This window comes from Lissotriton helveticus, chromosome 2_1 (assembly GCF_964261635.1).
Source record: "Lissotriton helveticus chromosome 2_1, aLisHel1.1, whole genome shotgun sequence".
In the NCBI taxonomy this organism is placed as follows: Eukaryota; Metazoa; Chordata; class Amphibia; order Caudata; family Salamandridae; genus Lissotriton; species Lissotriton helveticus.
Window position 1 is genome coordinate 873088908 of NC_136059.1, and position 21718 is coordinate 873110625.

The 21718-nt window shown below is 43.5% G+C and overlaps 1 protein-coding gene across 3 annotated transcripts in view; it reads left to right on the plus strand.

Annotated features, from left to right (window-relative positions):
• CCDC192 (coiled-coil domain containing 192) overlaps positions 1-21718 on the plus strand; it is an 851244-nt gene that overhangs the window by 44749 nt on the left and 784777 nt on the right. For all 3 annotated transcript variants that reach the window (XM_078675607.1, XM_078675606.1, XM_078675605.1), the window contains exon 2: positions 9074-9125. In XM_078675607.1, the coding sequence (XP_078531733.1) occupies positions 9074-9125 (52 nt within the window). The remainder of the gene's footprint in view (positions 1-9073; positions 9126-21718) is intronic.

Sequence of the window (21718 nt, forward strand, 5' to 3'; positions counted from 1 at the left end):
GATGGCCTGCATTATTTCTCCCAATGTGGGGTCTCCATTCCTATCCGGACTCTGCTGCCGAACATCGCCATCCTCATCCTCAGTGTGCTGCTCCACGTCGTCTAGGCGCAACACCTCGAATCCCTTTTTCCTGGATGTTCTGCGCATCATGAGCCCCGCACACCACCACACCAGCCGCGCCGGAGAGGCCCCGAGCTCTCGCCTTGCTCCAGCAAAGGCTGCTGTCCCCTGATGCCTGTTCCGGGGTTACACCGTCTCAGATTCTGCGGCGAGCCCGTGCAGCTAAGTGGTAGGCTTCCCACGCCTTCACCGACCAGCAGAGCCCGTCCGTCCTGCCCCGAGTCTGAGGCCCTCTACGGTACCAGTAGTTCCCAGGATGGGGCCCTTGTGTCGATGGCAATCCCTTCCTCCACTCTACTCCGTGCCTAGCTGGGTCTCAGGAGGCACCCACTCAGCTCCATGGACAGCCCCAGACAGTGGCCCGCTCAGCACGTAGCAACTGCCTCCAGCCAGCTGGCACCCGCACCACTGTCTCCCAAATTTGTTCCAGACACGACACTGCAACCAGGCCCACTTTATCTGTTCTTGGGGTTTTCGCACGCTTTGCGCCTCCGCTGTGCCTTGCACCCCCAGGGATCCCCAGCACCGCTCACCAGGCCAGTCGTCCCCTTTACACCAGTAATGTCCCAGGCTGCCTCTGAAGCAAGCTCTTAGTCCAGTTAATGCCCCCAAACACCACAGGTGCAACGAAGAAAGTCAAATGCCCGGGACATCACCGTGGTGCAAGCCTCGTCCCTAGCACCGCCATCTTGAAGTCAGGCATCTGCTGGTCGACCAGCCAGAGGATATCTTCACGCTCTCACGTCCCCCGGTGCCTTCTCACTGCAGATGCCCTGGTAGGTTACCTCCGGTCCCAAGCGGTGGCGTCCACGGGCAGAGACGCTCCCAGGACCCAATCGAGCCGCAAATGCACGCCCCCAGTCAGGCGACTTTCCCACCGAGGGAGCCCGCCATTTTAGGGCGCGAGTCGGCGGACCTCCGCGTGAAGGAAAAAGCCCTCACAACTTTTTACCGCCAATTGCAGCTCTGCCACAGATGGCACCAAGACGGGCACTAGATGTTCCGACACGAATGTCCGTGTCGAGGGCCCAAGTAAGTGCTCAGGATGTGTTGCTGCGGAGGCCGGCCACGGAGGAGCCCCGATGTCCGCTGCCGATCACATCATCACCCAAGCCACACCCCCCCAAAAGCCTATACATTCTGTTAGTGAAACTTTTGAGTCATGTGAAGCAGTGGGTCACAAAGGCAGCACCAGGGATTGCAAAGTGTGAATGCCAAGGTTAGTAGCTTCTACTTCTGGCAACCCGTAAATGATGTCCATGTTTCTGATCTATTTTTACATGGCGCAAATAATTCCCACTTCAGGGTCAGATGACTTTCTTTACTGCTGGAGGAGATAGAGCTATATCTTTATTCAGGGTTTATTTTCAGATGGAGATAACCCTTCTAGGTCTGCTTTGCTGTCTCGACAGCCTCATGATATCAAAATAATTCTGAAGAAACATATCTATGTGTATATGTATATATATATATATATATATATATATATATATATATATATATATATATATATATATATACTCGCTCGCCAAGCGCAGAAATGCGCGAGTGCACTCCTTCCAAATCAATAACGCCAGTCCCAAATCCGGTTGAAAAAGGATTTACTAAATCAGCATAATCAGCATAAGAGCCAAGAAAGATACCCTACGCGTTTCAGCGGCAAAACTGCCTTGCTCGCGGGTAATGGGAAGTGAAATGGATCGTGCATATATAAAAATTACGTGAAACGTGAAAAATGAAAACAGAAAGTGGACTACCATTCCCAAATTCATGTCGGCCATCTTATAATGGTTACATTGTGACACTGTGACAGACGTTATCAATATATACTTTTGCGCATATTTATAACAATGTAAACGAGTAAGCCTAATTTATGTAAATATGTCATCCACAATATCTTAATTAGAAATAATGTGCTGGTCTCCACCCTAAACACAAACATATAATTTTTCTGGCTGCAAAACATATACACTTTTCATTCTATTTGCTTAATCAAAACGATAATGATGATCTGCTTGCAGTGATACACACTAATAGATCCTCATGAATAAATATAAGGTGTAACTTGAATACATCGGTATGGTGAGCACAGTGAAATTATATTTTATAACGTAGTCCTCACAATACAGTCAAAATCCTCTTGTTAGCATCAGCTTGAATTGCATATAACCCAATTGGGTAAATCAATAATTGCACAATAAAGAAATACATTCTACTGTGAAAATACACTAGCCTGACACAAGAGTTCCTATTGGCATCCATAAGTAGCGTGGGAAAATACACAACATCTGTTTGCCAAAAGACACATAGATGTGATATAAAGCCCCGGTGGGCACCCAATCCATCTTCTCTCTGTGGAATACATAGTCTATCCAAGACATGACATCACCTATGCAGAAAAACAAACAATAATAGGGACTATTAAGTCGAAGAAGATAAATATTGGGCCAAATACACGTAAGGGACATACAGGTAGTATAAATTGCAGTGAATTTAAAAGAATGTTAAAAATGTTACAGAGTTCATGTACAGAAGATTACTAGGAGCTATATGTATATGTATATTACATATCCGCCTCAGAATATAGCTTAGGACAAAATACAAAATTTGCAGAGAATCAGAATTAGTAACCAATATCATAGAGATTGTGTACAGTTACCCCTCTCTCAGTAAAAGACCCAAAAGGTCAAAGTGAATCTAGTCACCTAAGTGCCAGGGCAACTCCTCTTTAGAGTGGAGCCCCCCTGGAATCCTGCCCCTGTACTCTCCAGGTATGACTAGTACCCTGCCCTGTGCTTGATTGGGCTATTAAGGCTCTTCACATTAAGGGTAATGACCTTAAAGGGTTGGTCCTTCATTTTGTACCCAAAAACTAGAAGTTAACCCATGTGACCTGATCTGTCATTCCCAGGAGCTCGCGTCTGGTTTGTGCATGTTGGATTGTGATTGCTGGAAGCATGAGTAAATCTCCAACCCAAACAAAAACCCATTCTAAAGAACAGACATAAATGCAAGTAGGAATATGAATACTCAATTGAGGTTCTATGTTTCATCTGCAGGAGTGTATTCTGTGGCCACTCTCCACCGTCCCCTAGCCCCACCACCTGACTGCCAGCAGTGCAGTTTGCAAAGTTACTTGCCCATCAGCGTTAAGAGGGATCGTTTTTCACCAGTGCCGCAGTAAGTGACTCCAAGGCTGCCTGCTGTCGCTTCGCAATAGTGTCAATAGCGTCAGGGTCCGGTCTGATGATTCTTTTCCCCGGTCCGCTGATTTTCCAGCGAGGGCTACCAGTTGGCGAGCATGATGGGAATGTTTAGTATGTAGAGCTGTCTACTACCGGGTCGATGCCCAAGACCTTGCATGTTTCTTTCTGAGAGCAAAGTTGGAAAAGCTTCCCATCTAAACAGAAAATCAAGTGGAATGGATGCCCCAAGAGTAGGGCACACCTATGTCCTGGAGGTGGGAAGTTGCTGGCCTTTTGCAGGATAGATGCTGCCAGATACTGTGAGAGGGTGAGCTTTTGATCTCGAAAGACGATAGTAATTCTCTCTGGCCTTGCGCAGGATGTCCTCCTTCAACTTGAAGTCATGAAGGCAGCCCATGGGGGCCCCACTCTATGTGCCCGATCCATTTTTATCTCCAGATTGGGGGGGGGGATGAAACAGAAAAGATCTTTAATGAAGCCCCTGAGATCTGTGCCTTCTGCCTTTGACAATGCTCCTCTGGTCTGGATATTGTTTAGACAGGATCGATTTTCAATGCTCACAGAGCCGGAAGATTTCCTGCTGCAGCGCCTCAACATCTTCCACGTGGCCAGTACCCTGACTTTCCAGTGTGGAAACTCGGTCCTGCAGAGAATCCATATCTCTCTTGAGTTCCCGAATGACGGTGGAGAGGTCCTTTTTGACCTTTTGTAAATCCTTTCTGAGGGCTGTGAACAAGAACTCAAGGAAAGAGCGGGTCATCGTCTCTTCCGACCCCTCTTCCTCTTGTGTGTGCTGCGCTGCCGGTGCTGGGGGCCGGTCTCCAAAGGCACTCCCAGCCGGTCTAAAAAACATTTCTTTCAAATTTTGATCTGTTTTGGATCTGTCTGTGGACATCCCGGGTGGTTTGCGGAAGTGTACCTCAAGGCCATGGCATGTGTAGACTTTAAGAAGCTCGAGCGAGAGGCAGGTACCGGGCCACAGGCAGTTCAGAGTTTTGCGGGGGTACAGGGTGTCAGCACTCCAGAAGTCCCCCCTCTTCTACGGGGGGGCATTTGTGTTGACTGCTGAGGGTGGGGGTATCTGATCTCTCCACACCTCCCCCTGTAGGTCCCCGGGGAGTTCAGCCCACCGTTGCCTGGTCGTCTCTAAGATATGTGACAAGCGAGTGCAGGCCCAGTTGTAATTAGGTCCAGGTGCTCCAAAATCTGATCTACCAAATAGCCCTTGCCCAGGCCGCTCCTTTCATTCGCATCTCACGTGGCAGTGCTGCAGAGCTCCCCTCTTAGCCTTCCAGGCTCACCTCATGTATCTGTGCGTGGTCCATCCGCTCCGGACCCATCTCGGGGGCCCCACCACCTACCACATTTCCAGCGGGGAGGCACTCAGCAAATCCACAGCTCCACCTAGGTGATCTGCTCAGCAGGCCCTCTCAGTTTACATAGACCCGAGGCTGCGCCAAACATGACCTCCTGCTGTCGCCCGGCCCCTCCAGCGCTCTCAGACCGTCCTGCTACAGGGTCGGGCCAATGTCGTGCTCTGGGCTCTGAGACGCATCACCAGGCAAATTTCCAGTGGTCACGGGTGAGCGCGGCCACAGCATAATAAGCTGTTTGGACTTGGCCTTTCACACAGCACTGGCTCTCGACTCCTACGCTCTGCCGCAACTATCAGGGCTGCCCGCACCCGTCCAAGCATAGTACACGGACCATGGCTTGTGGCCCGTCGGTCCACAGTCCACGGTGACTGCAAGGAAGCGTTGACTGGGCAATAGTGCAAAGAATAGCAGTGAAAGCCGGTGGCGGCACCAGAGAGACGGGGAAGGACATCTCACTCAGTTGCCATCTTGGCCACGCCCCTCCTTTCTCATGTTTAAGTGGAAGTGAATGTTACTGCTCCTGGTTTTTCACTGTCTTTCCTCTGTTAGTGGTTTGTTTTGCATGAAGTGGCTGGAGGCTTAATACCACAGTAAATATGTCCCACAAAAAGTTGTGTGGGATGGTGGTCAGTATGGGTCAAGGTATGACCTGCCCTACAGCGCTCCATTATAACCACGGCTGGTAGATAGAAGAGAATGAAATAGAATATTTATCAATAAACCATTATAAAAAGTGACATAAAGTACACTTGTTCATTAAAAAACAGACAAAGGACAAATCATTCATCCTGGAAACCCACTTGAACTCTTTAAACACAAGAAATTGAGGGATGATTTTTTATTCCACCAAATGTAGGGGAGTTGCTGTTTGGACTAATAATGGTGTCCCTTTCGAAAAATTCATCATTAGTTCAGGATCTAGGTGGTAAGTGTGGTATATGTGTTTTTGTAGGCAGCACTTTGAAATGTAAGGTAGACATGTAAATGCCTAATTTATTAGTCATGACATTATACCCAAAATTGAAGCCATTGGTTCCCAATTGATAGATATCCTGATGATCTGGAAGGAGACTTCAATACGGTGATGTCTTGTAAATTAGATGGATCTCCTCATAAAATAGGCCCTTCCTCCTCCTCGCTAAACAAATAAAACTATCATGCATTTTTAAACACTAGATCCATTTATATATATCTTGGTTGGAGGACCAATATCATGAGCATTTTATCGAAGCAACCTCTTTTTGCATTCTGGTACCATATTTCCTAGGAGACCATGAACTTGGAGATGTATCTGCCATCCTGTATATCTAGGCATAACTTCCCTGTTGGCCCACTGCAACTTTGCTAGGCAGTTGCAATAAAATGTTGCTGCTTCCATGACCTTTGCTATGTGGATCTAGGGTTTCCTTTGCCAGGAATATTTGCTTCCTTTGTACTTATTTTTCAGACATTTGCAATACAAAGACGTTTTCCTGAGAGTTGAGCTGTAAGATGGAAACAAACGGAACTATTTGAACATGTAATATGAACATTCTTAAAGATTATAGGATTTCCATATTGTTCTTGAGGATTATCCTGTGATCGAAGGATATTTAAGTCAACACTTTGTTGCTGATGCTTTGTGTATATATATATATAATATATATATCAGTAGCATAACATTTTGCAGTTATAGTTTGTTTACAAAAAATGCTCAGATAGGAATTGCAGAATTTTGATTGCTGGTTTTCTTGTGATGACGCAAGTGTCAAGTAGGAACAATAACTCATCTTCCTCAGAGTGCATAGTGATGAAACTTGAGATAGTTATACTCACAGAAAGAAGTGTCAGTGAACATATGTTTAAATTAATTAAAACGAGATGATAATGCTAGTAAGGGCTTTGTGGCATCATGCAAGCGCTAGGTGGAATGAGTAATGGGGCTAGAAGGGTCCTGCAGCCAGATGTACAAAGCTGTTGAATTGTCACAAACCCTGTGATTCACTAAATCACTGGGTTTGCAAATGCTAAATGGCTTTTTGGAATGTACTAACCCATTTTGCGAATCTGTAATCGGTTACTGAATACCACTATGGGCTTTCAAAGGGCACACCGGATTGCTATTTGGAAGGAGCAAGTTTTGGCCGTCCCTTCCAAGTAGTGATTTGTTGTGGGATGTATCAATATTTTGCGGCCAAAATCCGCTTCTGATGTTATATTACAAACAGTACTGCAAAGGCCAGGATGTAAAGAAAGAAGCTTGAACTTGATTGGCTACTTACAAATGGAATTGGAATCCCCGCAATATATTTCCTGTTCTCTCTATAAGTGGCTGGTGCTGCTTTATTAGCTATGGCACTAACCAAGACCTTTAAAAAGTATATGTGCACAGTACTTATCTAAGGTGCTTTCATCCAGCTTTCTTCATCAATTGGTCCGTTGTGTCATTCAAATTTTGCTTCCGCCCACTAAAGCAAATAGCATGAGGCAGGGGTGTCAGCCTTTTTCAGCCACTGGATAACTTCACTTTAAGTGACTGCATTTTGCTCTTTCACAAGGAGCACATCTGCACACAAGCTAGTTCCGTTCTGTGCCAATGTTTCTGTTTTTAAATTATAACTTGGATGTTGCCTTTGTGTTTAGAGTCTGAAGTGACAGCAGGACGCTTTTTACCAGATGAGTACATGCCATAATCCACCCTTTATATGTCCCTGTCTCCTGCCAATGCTGTTGTAAATTTCTTTGAGTGTTCTTTATCTGACTGCTGGCATTTCACAGCATAACAGATAGTGTCTATTTGAACTTGTTCTGTATTAAGTTATCGAAAGCTTCAATATTATACATGTGAATTCATAAGCAGGCAATTCGTCAGTGCATGTTTAGTCTGGACTTTAATTGTTCTGTAATAAACTTTGCCCAGAAAGAAAACCAGCCTTAATCATGCTTTCTTTGCAGCACTTGCGATACTTTTTAGCATTTTTTTCTTTCTCCTGCCTTTCTTTCCTCTTCTTTCTTTCATTCTTTCACTTCTTCTTTCTTTTCCTTTATTCCTTTATTCCCTCTTTCCTTATTTCGTTCATTCCTGCTATCCTTTTTTTTCCTCCTTTCTATGTTTCTTTCTTTCATTCCTTCTTTTTTTCTATTGTTTATTCTTTCATTCCTTCTTCCATTCTTGCCTTTTTCCTTTCATTCGCACATTCCTTCTTTCTTGATTTCCTTTTATCTTATATTCCTTCGTCTTGATTGCTTTCCCATTTTCTTTTTAAAATTTGTTCTTTTCTTCTTCCTTGCTTTTTTCATTCATTCCTTCTTTATCACATTCTTTTCTCTTGCCTTCTTTCTTTCTTTCTTGTTTGCATTCCTCTCGTGAATATACATTTTGTGATTTAACTGATTAGTGTATCAGCCACAATGCAAAATTAAGGTCATTTTGCAAACCAGTCGGTGTGCAAGTTGCACTTCCTGGTTTGTGACCTGCACTTAGTAAATTGGGCTGCTGATTTGGAACCCACAATGCATTATGGTTATATGTTTGTATTTCATCTCTTTTTACGCTGTATCCACTTACTGTGGCAAGGTTTTCGTTTCAGTTGTTGTCAATATTTATTATTATCTCTCCAGGAACTCGATGTAAGATTACAATCCTTGTACATTATTTGAACCAAGATATATCACATGCATCGTTAATTATTTAAAAATAAATAAAAACGCTCGACATTTATAGAAAAAGCTATTTGATTTGGAGCTAGTGTCCTGGCTTCTTATTCTGTCATTTTCATGGAAACTTCATCGTCAATTTAATGGTATTTTTCGGGAGATTCCACTGCCCAAAGTGGAATTGTTAAGATGCCCATGACAAACCCACGGTAGTTTTCATGACCCTCGAGTTTGAGTCTACTTGTCATATGGGGTATACTTTATGGCATATACTTTATGTGGGTAGTGTGGAACTCCTGTATGTGTTGACGAATTCAAACGTCATGTGGTGCAAAAGCCTTAGCATAATTTGTGAAATTTCTTGGCACTCTTGGCCAAGGCAATAGGTGTTATTTATACAGGCAATTCGATAACTGGTGGTTGATATTTGTTTGCTCATTTACCGGCTATTTCGATCGCAAGCTGCAAGACCACGGATTAATTTATTCTACAGTTGCTGATACTGAGTTTATGCGTGACTTCAGAGTTAATGAACAATCCTATTGCTCGACTACCTTTGTCGGTCCAATAACAAGTATGACATCCTGACTTCCTCGACAAAATATGAATTAAATATATTGTTTAAGCAATTTCAGAGTAATAGCAACTCATTTCTTTTCGATGACAACAACAATTATATTTAGCTTTATTTTGGGGGAATTCAGTTAAAATTTTAAAAAAAAATTTTCGTTACAGATGTGCCAGTGAAAGCTGTTCGCTTGATGAGTCTGGAAAAATTAAAGCCTTGGTGAGTGTTTATTTTTATGGTCCGCATTTCTGTTTGCATGCGATTCTAATGCAGCAGTAGTTTGATGTCAACGCGCTTGCTTCCTGAAATGAGCTAAGAGGGATATTTGCTCATAAAGTTTCATTTTTAGGCATGTATTTATTGGGCTCAAGACTTGACCCTTGGAAGCCTCTGGTTCCCAATTCAAAGTTGTCGGTGCCAAACCCTCTAGTCACTCTGAAAGTCCTGGTTTCAAGCAGAAAATTGTGTCTAAAAGCAGGGCTATTCTCTGAGGGAACAATGCAGGCTTCAGGCAGCAGGGCAGTCCTTTTGGTGCAGCATGGCAGTTATCAGAAGTACACAGCAGACCAAGGCAACAGGTCAGTCCTCTGAGTGTCCTCCACAGGTCCAGAAGTGAACTGAAGGGTCCTAGTGTTATACTCGGTGCCAGCTTTGAAGTGGAAGAAGCTTCTAGCGTTCCCTTACTCACCAGACAGAAGTGTCTGGAATTACTCCAGTGTTGGAACTTTCATAGATTCCCATGCTTGTATCATTCCCCGTCGTCGGAATGGGAGCCCCCGGTATGCATAAAATAGCAATAGAAACCATTACTAAAACAGAACCTAGGCCTAGGCCCATTCTTGTTTTGCAACCTATCCACCTCTTTTTCTAAAAGAGATAAAAAAAATGAACAACCAAACAGATTAGCCTCACCCCTTAGAACCCTCCTGAGAAAAGCTCAGAACCTCAGATTTTCTACCGCACATTGTGCAAGGGAGTCTCCACTGAGCTCTGCTCAGTTCTTTCCTAGAACTTTGATTCTACAACATTTTCTACAGTTTTTTCTACTACAACTTCTTCAGGATGTCGGATAAAGAGAAGAAGGCCCTCTTCAAGTCATGTGCTACTTGTGCTAAGAAGAGGCTATACATTGAAGATAAGCACAAGCATTGTATTTACTGTCTGTATCCAGACCATAAGGCTGCATACTGTGAGAAATGCTGCACCTTTTCTACCAAGACTTTGCGTGATCGTGAAGGGCGTCTTTGACTCCAGAAGCTGAAGTCAAGAAAGGAGCCAGTGTCCAGTGACAGCAACAAAACTTCTTCTCCGACCTCTTCCAAAGGTCTGTAAAAAGGTGTAGAGCTTCTCCTTCTCCTTCTGAGAAATGCCCTGGTAAGGCCCTGAAAAAGACCTCTGATAGATCTAAAGGGCTTAGTCCTGTCGAATCTCCTCACCAAGGTGTAAAGGAGAGGAAGGCCTATCAAAAGAAGTGAGTCTTGAGAGGAAATCCAGTTCTGTTACTCCAACATCACCTCATGCGGCTTCAAAGACGTTCAGAAAGCCATCATCGTTGATTTCTGAGGTAAAAGCATCAAAGAAGACTCACTCGTCGACGACGCCATCATCGATTCCGTCGACAAAAACTCCAAAGATACAGTCTTCTTCATCTTTCACCCCGTCGACGGGCTCGTTGACGGGGGTTTCCTCGTCGCCGGTTCTGGCACAGGGCTCTGTGTCGACGAGTTCAATGCGGTGGTATTTGTATTGTCGACTATGGTGTTGATTATAACGTCGTCGTCGAGGATGTCGACGACGAGTGTGACGACGCCAACAACGTCGACGAAGACGATGACATCAACGACGACTGCGTCAACGACAGCTGCGATGGTGAATTCTTTGGCGACTATTCTTTCGTCGTCGACGGTTGAAAAAATGTCAATATTGCTCAAAAAACGTCAAATCACACCGGAGATGACCTTGCCCCTGGAGGGTGACTCCTTTACCACCTGCACTTCTCCTAGCTGATACCCCTTCTCAACTTCACGTAAAATGCCAGGAGACGGATTCCGAAGGGGAGTACGAGGATTTTGAACAGTATGGTCCTCCCTCTCAATATCAACAGGACTATCATCAGGAGATGGTCCAAAAGCCCTCCTCCTTAATGACAGATTTACAAGCTATGCTCTTGAATGACAGAAAATGATTTGCAACACAGCCTCATGTTTCAGTAGGAGTACCGGTTACTACTATTCCTCCTGCTCGTCCCGTGGCCATGCAAGAACCACAGCCTCAGCCAATGCTGAAAGCGCAGGATGTTCCACCGTTACGCCTGCCGTCCAAGATGACACCTCTGATGACGACCAAGGAAATGTTGCGATTCCAGATCCAGATGCGGAGTGGGATGACTATGTTATTTCCAGATCTAGCTTCTCCTGCTCCGGCACCTGTTGATTCCCCCCTGTGGATATAGTGGGTTTCCAAAACTTAATGGAGAGGGCCGCCAAACGGTTTGCACTGCCCATGACCACGGTGGAATCGGAGTGCTTCCTTTATGCCTTTAAGGGGCCTTATGAGAAATCGGTCAGGTCAATTCCGATTGTGGACCATGTTTGGGAGGCAGGCTTAAAGGCAAAAATCAGCCACGATTATTCCAGTTCTACCTCGTCTGGAGAAAAAATATAAGGCTCCAGAGGGTAGCCCAGCCTGTTTGATCAGCCAACTTAAACCGCACTCTGTAATCTCGCAGGCCGCGCAGAGGAAACCTAGAAATCCTTCGGCTCCCCTTACCACTCCTCCAGCTAAAGATGGCCGGCGTCTGGATAATGTAGGCAAAAAATTTTCATCTATGTCCCGCCTGCTAGTCAGAGCTGCTAATTCTTTGGCTATACTTGGAGGATGCGATCGCCAGATGTGGTGCGACCTATCCCCCTATCTTGATCAGTTGCCGGAAGAAGGAAAGAAAGAAAGAAGCTAAAAGGATTCTTCAGGTGGGTGAAATAACATCGGCGGAAAACATTGATTGTGCAATGGATATTGCAACATGACTTTTGTCTCCTTAGCTGGAGCGGCGGTCCTTCGTCGACAGGGCTGGTTACGGGCTACTTGGTTCCTCCCAGAAGTCCAGAACAAAATCTTGGATATGCCTTTTGATGGGGGAAGCGCTGTTTGGAAAAAATATTGAAGATGCGCTCCAAGATAATAAAAAGGATACAGAAACAGCAAAATCCTTAGGGACTCTTCCCATTCCGAGGATTGAGGGAAAGAGGTAACTCTACATACTGGGGAAATTATCAACAACAGCGTTACTCCTCATATGGTTCCCAATCACAATCCTACTGGCCTAACTACAATCAACGGCAGAACCGATCTTCTTCGTCTTTCTCTCGCTCGAACAACCGAGAAAGACAAGGTCGCCAGGGCAGACACAACTCTAAGCGCCAATAGCGGCTTGAGGGCTCTGACTACTGCCCCTTCTCTTCCTGTATCATCAGTGGAAGGCATAGTTTTATATTTCCTCCACAACTGGCAACAAATAACATCAGTCCGTTGGGTATTGAACATCATTCTTTACGGCCATACCCTGGAGTTTGTCCAACCACCACCATCCAAGCCCCCTCGTGCCACGGTATCGAACCATCTCCGTCTGCTATGGTTGGAGCTATAGAACCGGTCCCTATCTCTCATAGGGGAAAGGGGTTTTACTCCCGGTTCTTCCTGATCCGGAAGACGTTAGAAAAGTGGCACCCTATACTAGATTTGAAGGAGCTCAAACCTATCTCATCAACTAATCCTTTCGGATAGTTTCTCTACAAGACATCCTTCAACTTCTCAACTCAAGGGATTTCATGGCCACTCTGGATCTAGAGGACGCTTATTTTCACATACCCATTCACCCAGCTCACAGGCGGTATCTTCGCTTCACAGTAGCCAAGAGCCATTTTCAATTCAGGGTTCTTCCCTTTGGTCTGCGATCTGCTCCATGGATCTTCACAAAGGTATTAGTTCTGATAGCAGCCTTTCTACGAAGACAAAAGCTTCAGGTCTTTCCTTACCTGGACGATTGGTTGCTAAAACCTCCTACCAAACAGGCAGCAGAAGAATCAGTCATAACATGTACATGCCTGTTTGCCAATCCCAGCCTAACACTCAATGAGCAGAAGTCTTCTCTCCGGCCGTCAAGAACAGCCAGATTTCTGGAAGCCATTCTGAACACATCCGTAAACAAGTCTTTCCCAACCTTGACGAGGCAAGAGAAGCTAATGTCCATGGCTTCCCTATTGTTAAAAAGAAGGTCACTTTCAGTTCGCATCTACAAGTCCTGCTGGGTTCCATCTTCTCATGCATACCCCTGATTCCTCACTGCAGATTAAGAATGCGTTCACTCCAGGAAGAGTTGGACTTGCAGTGGCGCCAAGTCAACAGATCCTTTGACGACAAGAACTCAGTTACAGAGGCCATGAGAGACGCCGCATCATGGTGGATGACCAAAGAAAACATTTCTCAGGGTCTCTCTTTCAAGCTAGCCATGGCTCCACACATAATAACTACGGACGCCTCTCTCGAAGGCTGGGGAGTGGTGTTGCTGCCGGTGGCGGCCTCAACATCAGCTGTTGCATATCAATCTGCTAGAGCTCAGGGCAATTATCCTAGCCTTACAGGCCTTTCTTCCAGGAATACAACAGTCTACAGTCCTTATACGTACGGACAACACAACGGCCATGCATTATACAAACAAAGAAGGAGGCACCAGATCTCGACTGTTGTCACAAGAAGACCAATCAATCTGGGAGTGGGCAATTCAACAAGAGGTATCACTCGGAGTGTAACATCTTCCAGGTGGCACACCCTCCATAGATCTCTTTGCCACTCCGGAGAACAAGAAATGCCGTTTCTATGCAAGCAGAATTCACCATCGGGGATCGTTGGGGAATGCGCTTTCGATGGCCTGATCAGTCGCATTTGTTTTGCTTTGGTTTAGTAATGGTTTCTATTGCTATTTTATGTATACCGGGGACTCCCATTCAGACGATGGGAATGATACAAGCATGGGAATATATGAAAGTTTCCAATACGGGAAAACCAAAGTTACAGGTAAGTAACTTGTTTTCATCCATTCACTCATCCACACACCCATACACACACTCACCCACCCATACAGCCCTTCACAGATTCACTTTTGATCCCTTGCCCCCAGTGAATCACCCACTCGCACATCTATGCACAGAGTCACCCAACCCCCACCCTCTCCCAAAGACACTCAGGCACCCATACAGATACACAGACAGCCAGTCAGTAACCCAAATAGACAGTATGTAGCTACTCACCAACCCATGCAGCCGCTTATACACCAACTGACAGACTGATACAAACATTTACACAGTTTAGTCACTAACCCATGCATTCAGTAAGATACGCTTAATCAGTCACTTATACTATCAGTCACGCACCAACTGAATCATCCATTCAGACACTTATACACCCATTCATTCTTCAAAACACCTTGGCATATATATATATATATATATATATATATATATATATATATATATAAAGAAATTTAAACTTTACAGAAACACACATTCACTGGATGATGTCATCAGTGATGTCATTTAAGATGTCATCAGTGATATCACTGACCATATCATGAGTGATGTAATATGACACGTCATCAGCAGTGCACTGCGGGGGCGCGAGTTATAGCGAGCGAATTTCTTTGGTTTTGTACGAGTGAAATGTCCAACTAACTATAACGTCCAGGAAACCTGTGTTTTTTTCAGTAAATTTCTAAGATTTTTTTTATGTTAATTTCTAACTATAACGTCCCTTAAAATCTATTGTTTTTTCAGTGAATTTCAACGTTCTTTTAAGTGCTAATTTCTAACTATTATGTCCCTGAAACATGGTATTTTTCAGTTTATATATATTTAATTCTTTCTCTATAAAATAGACTTACCAATAGAAAGGCAGCACATGTTGAGAGCATTTGGCGCCAATACGATGTTTCATAATTTCAGTACCTTGATAGGCTAATTCAACTTGTCTATACCTCTGGCTAAAACAGGTTACAGCTTGTAATCGTTTTCATGCATTTATTATGAATTAGCTCAGGTTTTTATTGGCATTTGTGTTTTGAAATGTAATATGGAGTTATTTACAACTCCAAATACCCTGCACTACACTAAGAAGGCACATGCTGCAGGTCAATACCTCTTCCGTCCAGAATGCCTAAACCTGTAGTCTACCCTCTATGTTTATGTGTGCCTGAAGGAGGGCTATATATTCCTACATTGTCACGGCGCCAAATCAGATTGATAAAGCCACTGGCGCTGCCCCGCCTTCCTGATGCGCTGAGAACGAGACGCTGCTTTTCTCCTGCCGAGAAATCGCTCCCAAGCAGCCCTCGCAGGCAGCTGGAATATCAAGACCAGAGACGAGAGATACCAGCCCTCAACCATTCTAGATCTCAGGTACAGAACTGAATAACCCCTTGCAGAGAATTCTTGAGTCAGTCACTTGGCAAAACAAACTTAACTTAAACTGCTACTTATCTACTCCCGCCCACGTATTAGGCTTAGGTCAGGTACACTGGGGTAGGCGTGGTTAGAAGCACCAGTTGAGTACGATTAGTCAAATGTATATATGAATGTATCTATTTTATCAGTTTTAAATATCATATGGCTTAGAAACCATATCAATGCTTCTGCAGTATTATTTTATACTTCTGCTTTTATTGTATGCACTTTACTTAACCATAAGTATCGCAATAATATCGATTCATTTCTCTTGTACGAGAAAAGAGACTGATCAATAAATAACATCTTTTATTGAACACGCCCGTCTCTTCCTTTTCTCTACAATCTGGTGAAACTAAGAATGCACTGAACTGACTGAGTAAAATAAGTTGTCTTTTGTTTTCACACGACTCTAGAGATACACTCTTGATTAGGGGAGAGCAAAGTTGTCATGTTCTATGGTTGTCAGAAACTAAATCCCTTCTTGTCTATCCAGGGAGGTTAAACTCCTCCTTGCCTATTCGAGAAAGTTTCTAGTGAACTCTGAGCTAGCTGGCAAACCCAAAACTTTAAGTCTAATATCGTCAGTAGAAGACCTAGTTAACCTCCGTCCTAGGTCTATACTATTGAAGGTATTATTCCAATGCGCAGAGCCTATTGGGATAATAGGAACTACACTACATGGCGCCCAACGTTTGGATAGGCGATAAAACTAACGCAAGACATTAGAGTAACTCAGTCGTGCTTTTTCACACAGAACCCCTTTTTTCCCATAATACTCCAAAGACGTCTGGAGTGGGTGAAAGGTCATATCCGCCAAACCTCGCAGGAGGAGACTCCTATGTATGGTTCTTGGTTTATTCAACGTTGAAGGATACACTGTTCCAAAATATTGTGCATCTAATCTTTGTTTCATAGAAACCTGATCTGCAAACAAACAGAATAACCTTCTTGACAATAGTATGTCAGAAACTGAAGAAGAAAGGGAGACAGTTAGACTAGCAGCTGAACTCCTAGAAGCAGACAATACTCTGCTGGAAAATGACCCAAATGCAATACTCATCCCGGTCAACATAAGGAAATCTATAACCTTAAAACTTATAGAAAATGGACTGACACCAAGAGGTGGTACAGTCATATTCGTAATTGAGGCACACGAATATCGGCAGACAGAGGTATTCTATTCATGGATAAACTTTCCAGCAGCAAACGCTGTAACAAAGGACTTCCACTATTACAAAATAGAGGAACCTCCTAGTGAGTACACTCCTTTCGAGGAAGTGGAAATACCACTCAAATTCCAAGAGCACCTGCTCTTGTTTCATGGCGCCCTAAAACATAATAATCACATCACCAGGCTCGGTCCACTAGGTAGACCAGGAGCAACGTGGCCGGTCCTAGCCGGATATACACCACATCCAGACATTGAAGAAATGCCTGCAGCAGAGCTTTTAATACAGCTAAAACAACTAATCAAAATACATAGACAATTAGTCCAATATGTAATGCGGACTTCAACAGTCCAACCAACAGTTAAAATTCCACAGCTGAACCCTCATCAGGGTAACACAAATAAAATTACACCACAGAACATACAGTCCTGTCTGGGTAAAGTACCCGCAAAACGGGAACAAATTCCTTTCTGGCTAGCACAAAAAATCACTCAAATAGAGGCGGTGTTTCCAGACACCACACCAGTAGAAAAACACAGGATTCTGACTATCTGTCTTCCAATGGGAATCGCACCACACGTGGAAGACTCTGACACTTGGGGAACAGTCTTTGCTTCCATTTACACAAAAACACATGGTGTACCATCCATGTCAGTAATACCAGATGTGCTTAAACAGATTCAAGATGAATACGGTCCAGAACCCACTTTAACTCTCGGTATGAAATTACTGAAAGACTTCAAGCAGGTCTCGGCAATATTATTAGCCAACATAAAGGGAGAAGCAGCAAATGTGGCGATTCGCCAGAGGTTAAAAGAGACAAATATAGCAGACCAACCATCTGAAATTGCCAGAATCATAGAAATATCCTATGAAGAACTAGGAAGAGATAGTTTGGGTGGAATACCAGTGAAACCCCAACTAGTTGAAAGTCCTGAAAAGGTATTTATAAAAAATAATTTAAACACTCAAAAAAAGAGCTGGGATGGAAACAAACAATCCAATCCTAAAGAAAAAAGATTCCAGTCCAGAGGAAGGTCTCCTCGGCGGAGAGAAAGATCTCCGAACCAAGGACGCAGGTCTCCCCAAAGTGAGCCCTCTGGGAAAAAATACAACCTTAGAAATAGGGATAATATAAAGAAACCTGATAGATATCAAGATATTGATACACGTCCCTCTCAATCTTTTCAGACTTCCTCGCAGAAATCGGAAAGAAGAGGACGATCAGAACACAGGGAAGAGCACGTCAAGTCCAAAGACAAGGAACCTGCTCATCCAAATAAAAAGTTAAATTTTCCAAAAAAGAAGGTAGCCAGTATTAAAGTAATCAAAGATGCCGAGAATACTGAGAACACAGCTGAAAAACGGAGAATGGGCTCAGACAATGCTAGACAGCGCAGCAGAAGTGAGCATAGCTCGCAAAGTCCTTATGAATCATCTGGAGACAGTGGACACGAATGAATACATTCAGGTGGAAACTGCGGACACCAGAGTTAGCAAACCTCATAAAATATATGAAATTACATTGCGTATAGAGGGGGATAAGACTAGAAAAATAAGGGGACTATTTTGGGATAATCTGTCCAAGGGCTATGACATCCTTCTAGCTGAACGAGACTGGCCACCAGAGTTTGTCAGGGAGTGTCCTCATGGCGAAGAAATAATTATGCCTGCCTTCTCAAATCACATTCCAATTCATAAAAAATATACACTTGCTAGAAAGTGGGCAGTAGCTCAAGCTCCTGCTTTATATAAAAATCATGTAGGATGGGATGAGGACTCTCCTCCCCACAAAATCCAGTTAAAATCACAACCTACTGCACAGAGGCAGTACCCAATTAAGCAAGAAGCTAAAAAACAGGTAAAAGAGATCCTAGATCAACTTGAATACCAGGGGGTGATTGAAACTTGCACCTCACAAATGAACAATCCTTTGTTTCCTGTCTCCGAACCAGACAACTCATATCGTTTAGTTTTGGATTACAGACACCTTAACTCATGTTGCAAAACCTTTGCAGTGCAAAACTCGCATAGTGCTGCACTAATGAATAACATAGTGCGCAAAAAATACAAAACAACATTAGACATCTCTAATGGGTTCTTTTGTCAAAATATAGCACCAGAGAGCAGATATTTAACTGCGTTCTCGGTAAATGGCTCGCAAAAAAGCTTCTGCCGTTTACCCCAGGGGCACAAGAACAGCCCAGGATTATTCTCAAAGAGAGTAACAGAATTACTACAAACATACGATGACGAGGCATTATCATATGTCGACGACATTTACCTAACAGATGATGACTTGGATACTCACTTGAAGAGAGTGAACACCATAATACTTGGGCTCGCAGCAGAGGGTTACAAATTCAACTTTAAAAAATCAAGAATTGCCCATCTAACAGTCCTGTTTTTAGGATATGAATTATCAAGTGAAGGCAAAAGCCTGGCTGACAATTTCCTAGAGAAATGTGCGGTACTCCAAGCTCATAGAACACTAAAAAACTTACAATCAATTCTAGGCTTCCTAAATTTCGGAAGAACATACATTGCAAATTACGCAGAAAGGATCAAACCCCTTTATGATCTAATAAAACCAGATTTTAAAAGAATCAATTGGACTCAAAAACACACAGAAATTTTGAGATCTTTACAAACAGACATGTTAATTAAAACAAAATTAGAAACACGTGACAACACACGCAATCTTGTGATTCGAGTCATCCCAGGAAGATGCGGATTCACATACCTGACCTCTAATGACGGAGAAAAGGTACCAATTGCATACAATTCACACTTGTACACAGAAGCTGAAAAGAAGTTCAGTATTAAAGACAACATTGTTCATGCAGTTCAAACTGCTATAGCAAGAGAAAAAGACAACGCTGACGGTAGACGTATCACAGTCAGAACAGCGGAGTCAGCCTTTGAGGCATTAACAACCCCATGTAATTTACCAACAACAACGTTGAATCCAGAATGGATACAATGGGTGAATTCAATTACAACGGACAGAGTAAAATACTACTTTGATCCAGAATTAAAGGAATTAAAATATCTAGAATATGAAATGACATACCCTCTGCCAATCGACATTCTGCCTTTACGACAGTACGCCTGTGTAATACATACAGACGGACATGCTCCACCCTCAGTTTGGGGAGAGCTGGCTTACAAGGCCACATGCGAAATTGTAAAAGAAGTGTGGCGCGGAGGTAAATTAAGACCTCTACTTACAAAAACACACTCAGTGGAAAATAATTCAGAACAACATACTGAAATAATAGCGTTAAAAATGGCGCTAGATAATGCCGATCGCGAATTCCCGACACTTATTGTGTGCGATTCGTATTACTGCGTCAAATCATACAATAACGATTTACAGAAATGGATTCAAAACGGTTACAAAGATGACACAGGTGCAACAATAAAGCAAAAAGTGCTTTGGGAACAAGTAGTTCTATTACAGAAAGAACTACCAAAAACTCACGTGATACACTCACTGAGTCATCAGCGTGATGGCGTTCACGTTGCAGGGAATTCATTGGCTGAGAAAGCCACAACGGCAGCAACTGAATCGGCTTCCGTAGTCAAGAAAAAGCATACAGTAAAACACATTGACGGTGAAACTTTGCTTGCGGTAAAAACGTCATCAAAAGGTGACTGCTCAGCACTACCGATCAATTATCCACTCAATTATACATACATAATCGATGCAAACTCAGTCCCTTTTGCTCGAATCCCTGGAGTGGGGGATAGAGTGATTCCAAACACGGACAGGAGAGGCTTGTTAATAGCAGACGCACATATGGGTGAGGGTCTCAGACACCTCAAACTAAAAGATTCTCTGGAAGAATTACAATCAGTGTACTGGTGGCCAGGTATGAGCCTGCATCATCACATCTTCGTAAAGAACTGCCCAGACTGCAATAGAGATCGCAGTGGCGAGAGAAACGGTATATTAGCATGGCGTTTCACTCCAGAATTGATCAACAATAAAAATTAATGCGTCCAATTAACATATAAAGACTAGTTTCCACTTGTGATGTAGACCCCAGCACTCGGCTGACGTCTGGACTGTTATAAAAAGATTTGCGAGTCTATAGTGGCATATACGCTAGAAGCATGCTACGTTTGGCTGAATGTTTTTTCTTCTTGCCCTAAAGCGTATGAAAAACATGGCAAAATGAGCATAGCATAGCGGGACTCTTCTCACTTCCTACCTGAGGGAACGGGATGGTGTAAAGAAAAAACCAAAGGCATAAAGCAATCTATAACAGCGAAGGTATTAGGTTCGGGAGCTGGGTGGGTCAAACATCTAATAAGTGTCCAACGTAGTCTAAATAACCTGCCAAGAAATTCTCTGAGGGGATTCAGTCCGTACGAATTATTGTTTGGAACTAGAATGATGGTCTTAGATCTTGACAGTCAGACTTCAGTGGTTAAAGAAAAAAGCTTTGATATCAAAGATCGTTTGGCTATTTTGCAGGACTTAAACGAAACAAGGAAAGACCTGAGCAACATAAAGTTGAAACAACAGCCAACGACCACTGAAGAAAAACCACCTGTCCCAGCAAGAGCTGTCTGGATTCCAAAAGTCGGGGATCTAGTCAGAGAAAAGATCGCGGTAAAGAAGGAATTTGGGCCTTCTTACAGAAAAGCAGTTCCTGTCTTGTCTATGAACGGGACAAGATCAGTAGTACTACCGCCCCTTGCTGGTAAAAAGGAGAACAGAGTTGTATCAATCGACCTGATAAAACCACAATCATGTGGCCGATAACGAACAGTAGGCCGAGTGGACTCCCGATAAGTAGTAGAACACCAAGGTTTGCTACAAACACAGAGGTTCAATCTAAGAGGCTACTCACATTTGAAATGCCAACAGAACAACAACAAGGACTATGCAACAATGCTATGGAACTTAAACCTCTAAAAACCCAAATAAAAACATTTAGCAGAGACACACCAATCTACAATGAAGTAACAAATGACTATGCTGCTGCAACAAAACACAATAATAAAGCAAACAGCAATCCTGAAACAATAGGAACAATAGACAGAACGGCATCGGGTTACTTCATCAACTTCAATGATTCATCTGAAAACCTGAGTGAATCAAAGGAACAAACATCAACAAAAACCTTTAAAGACA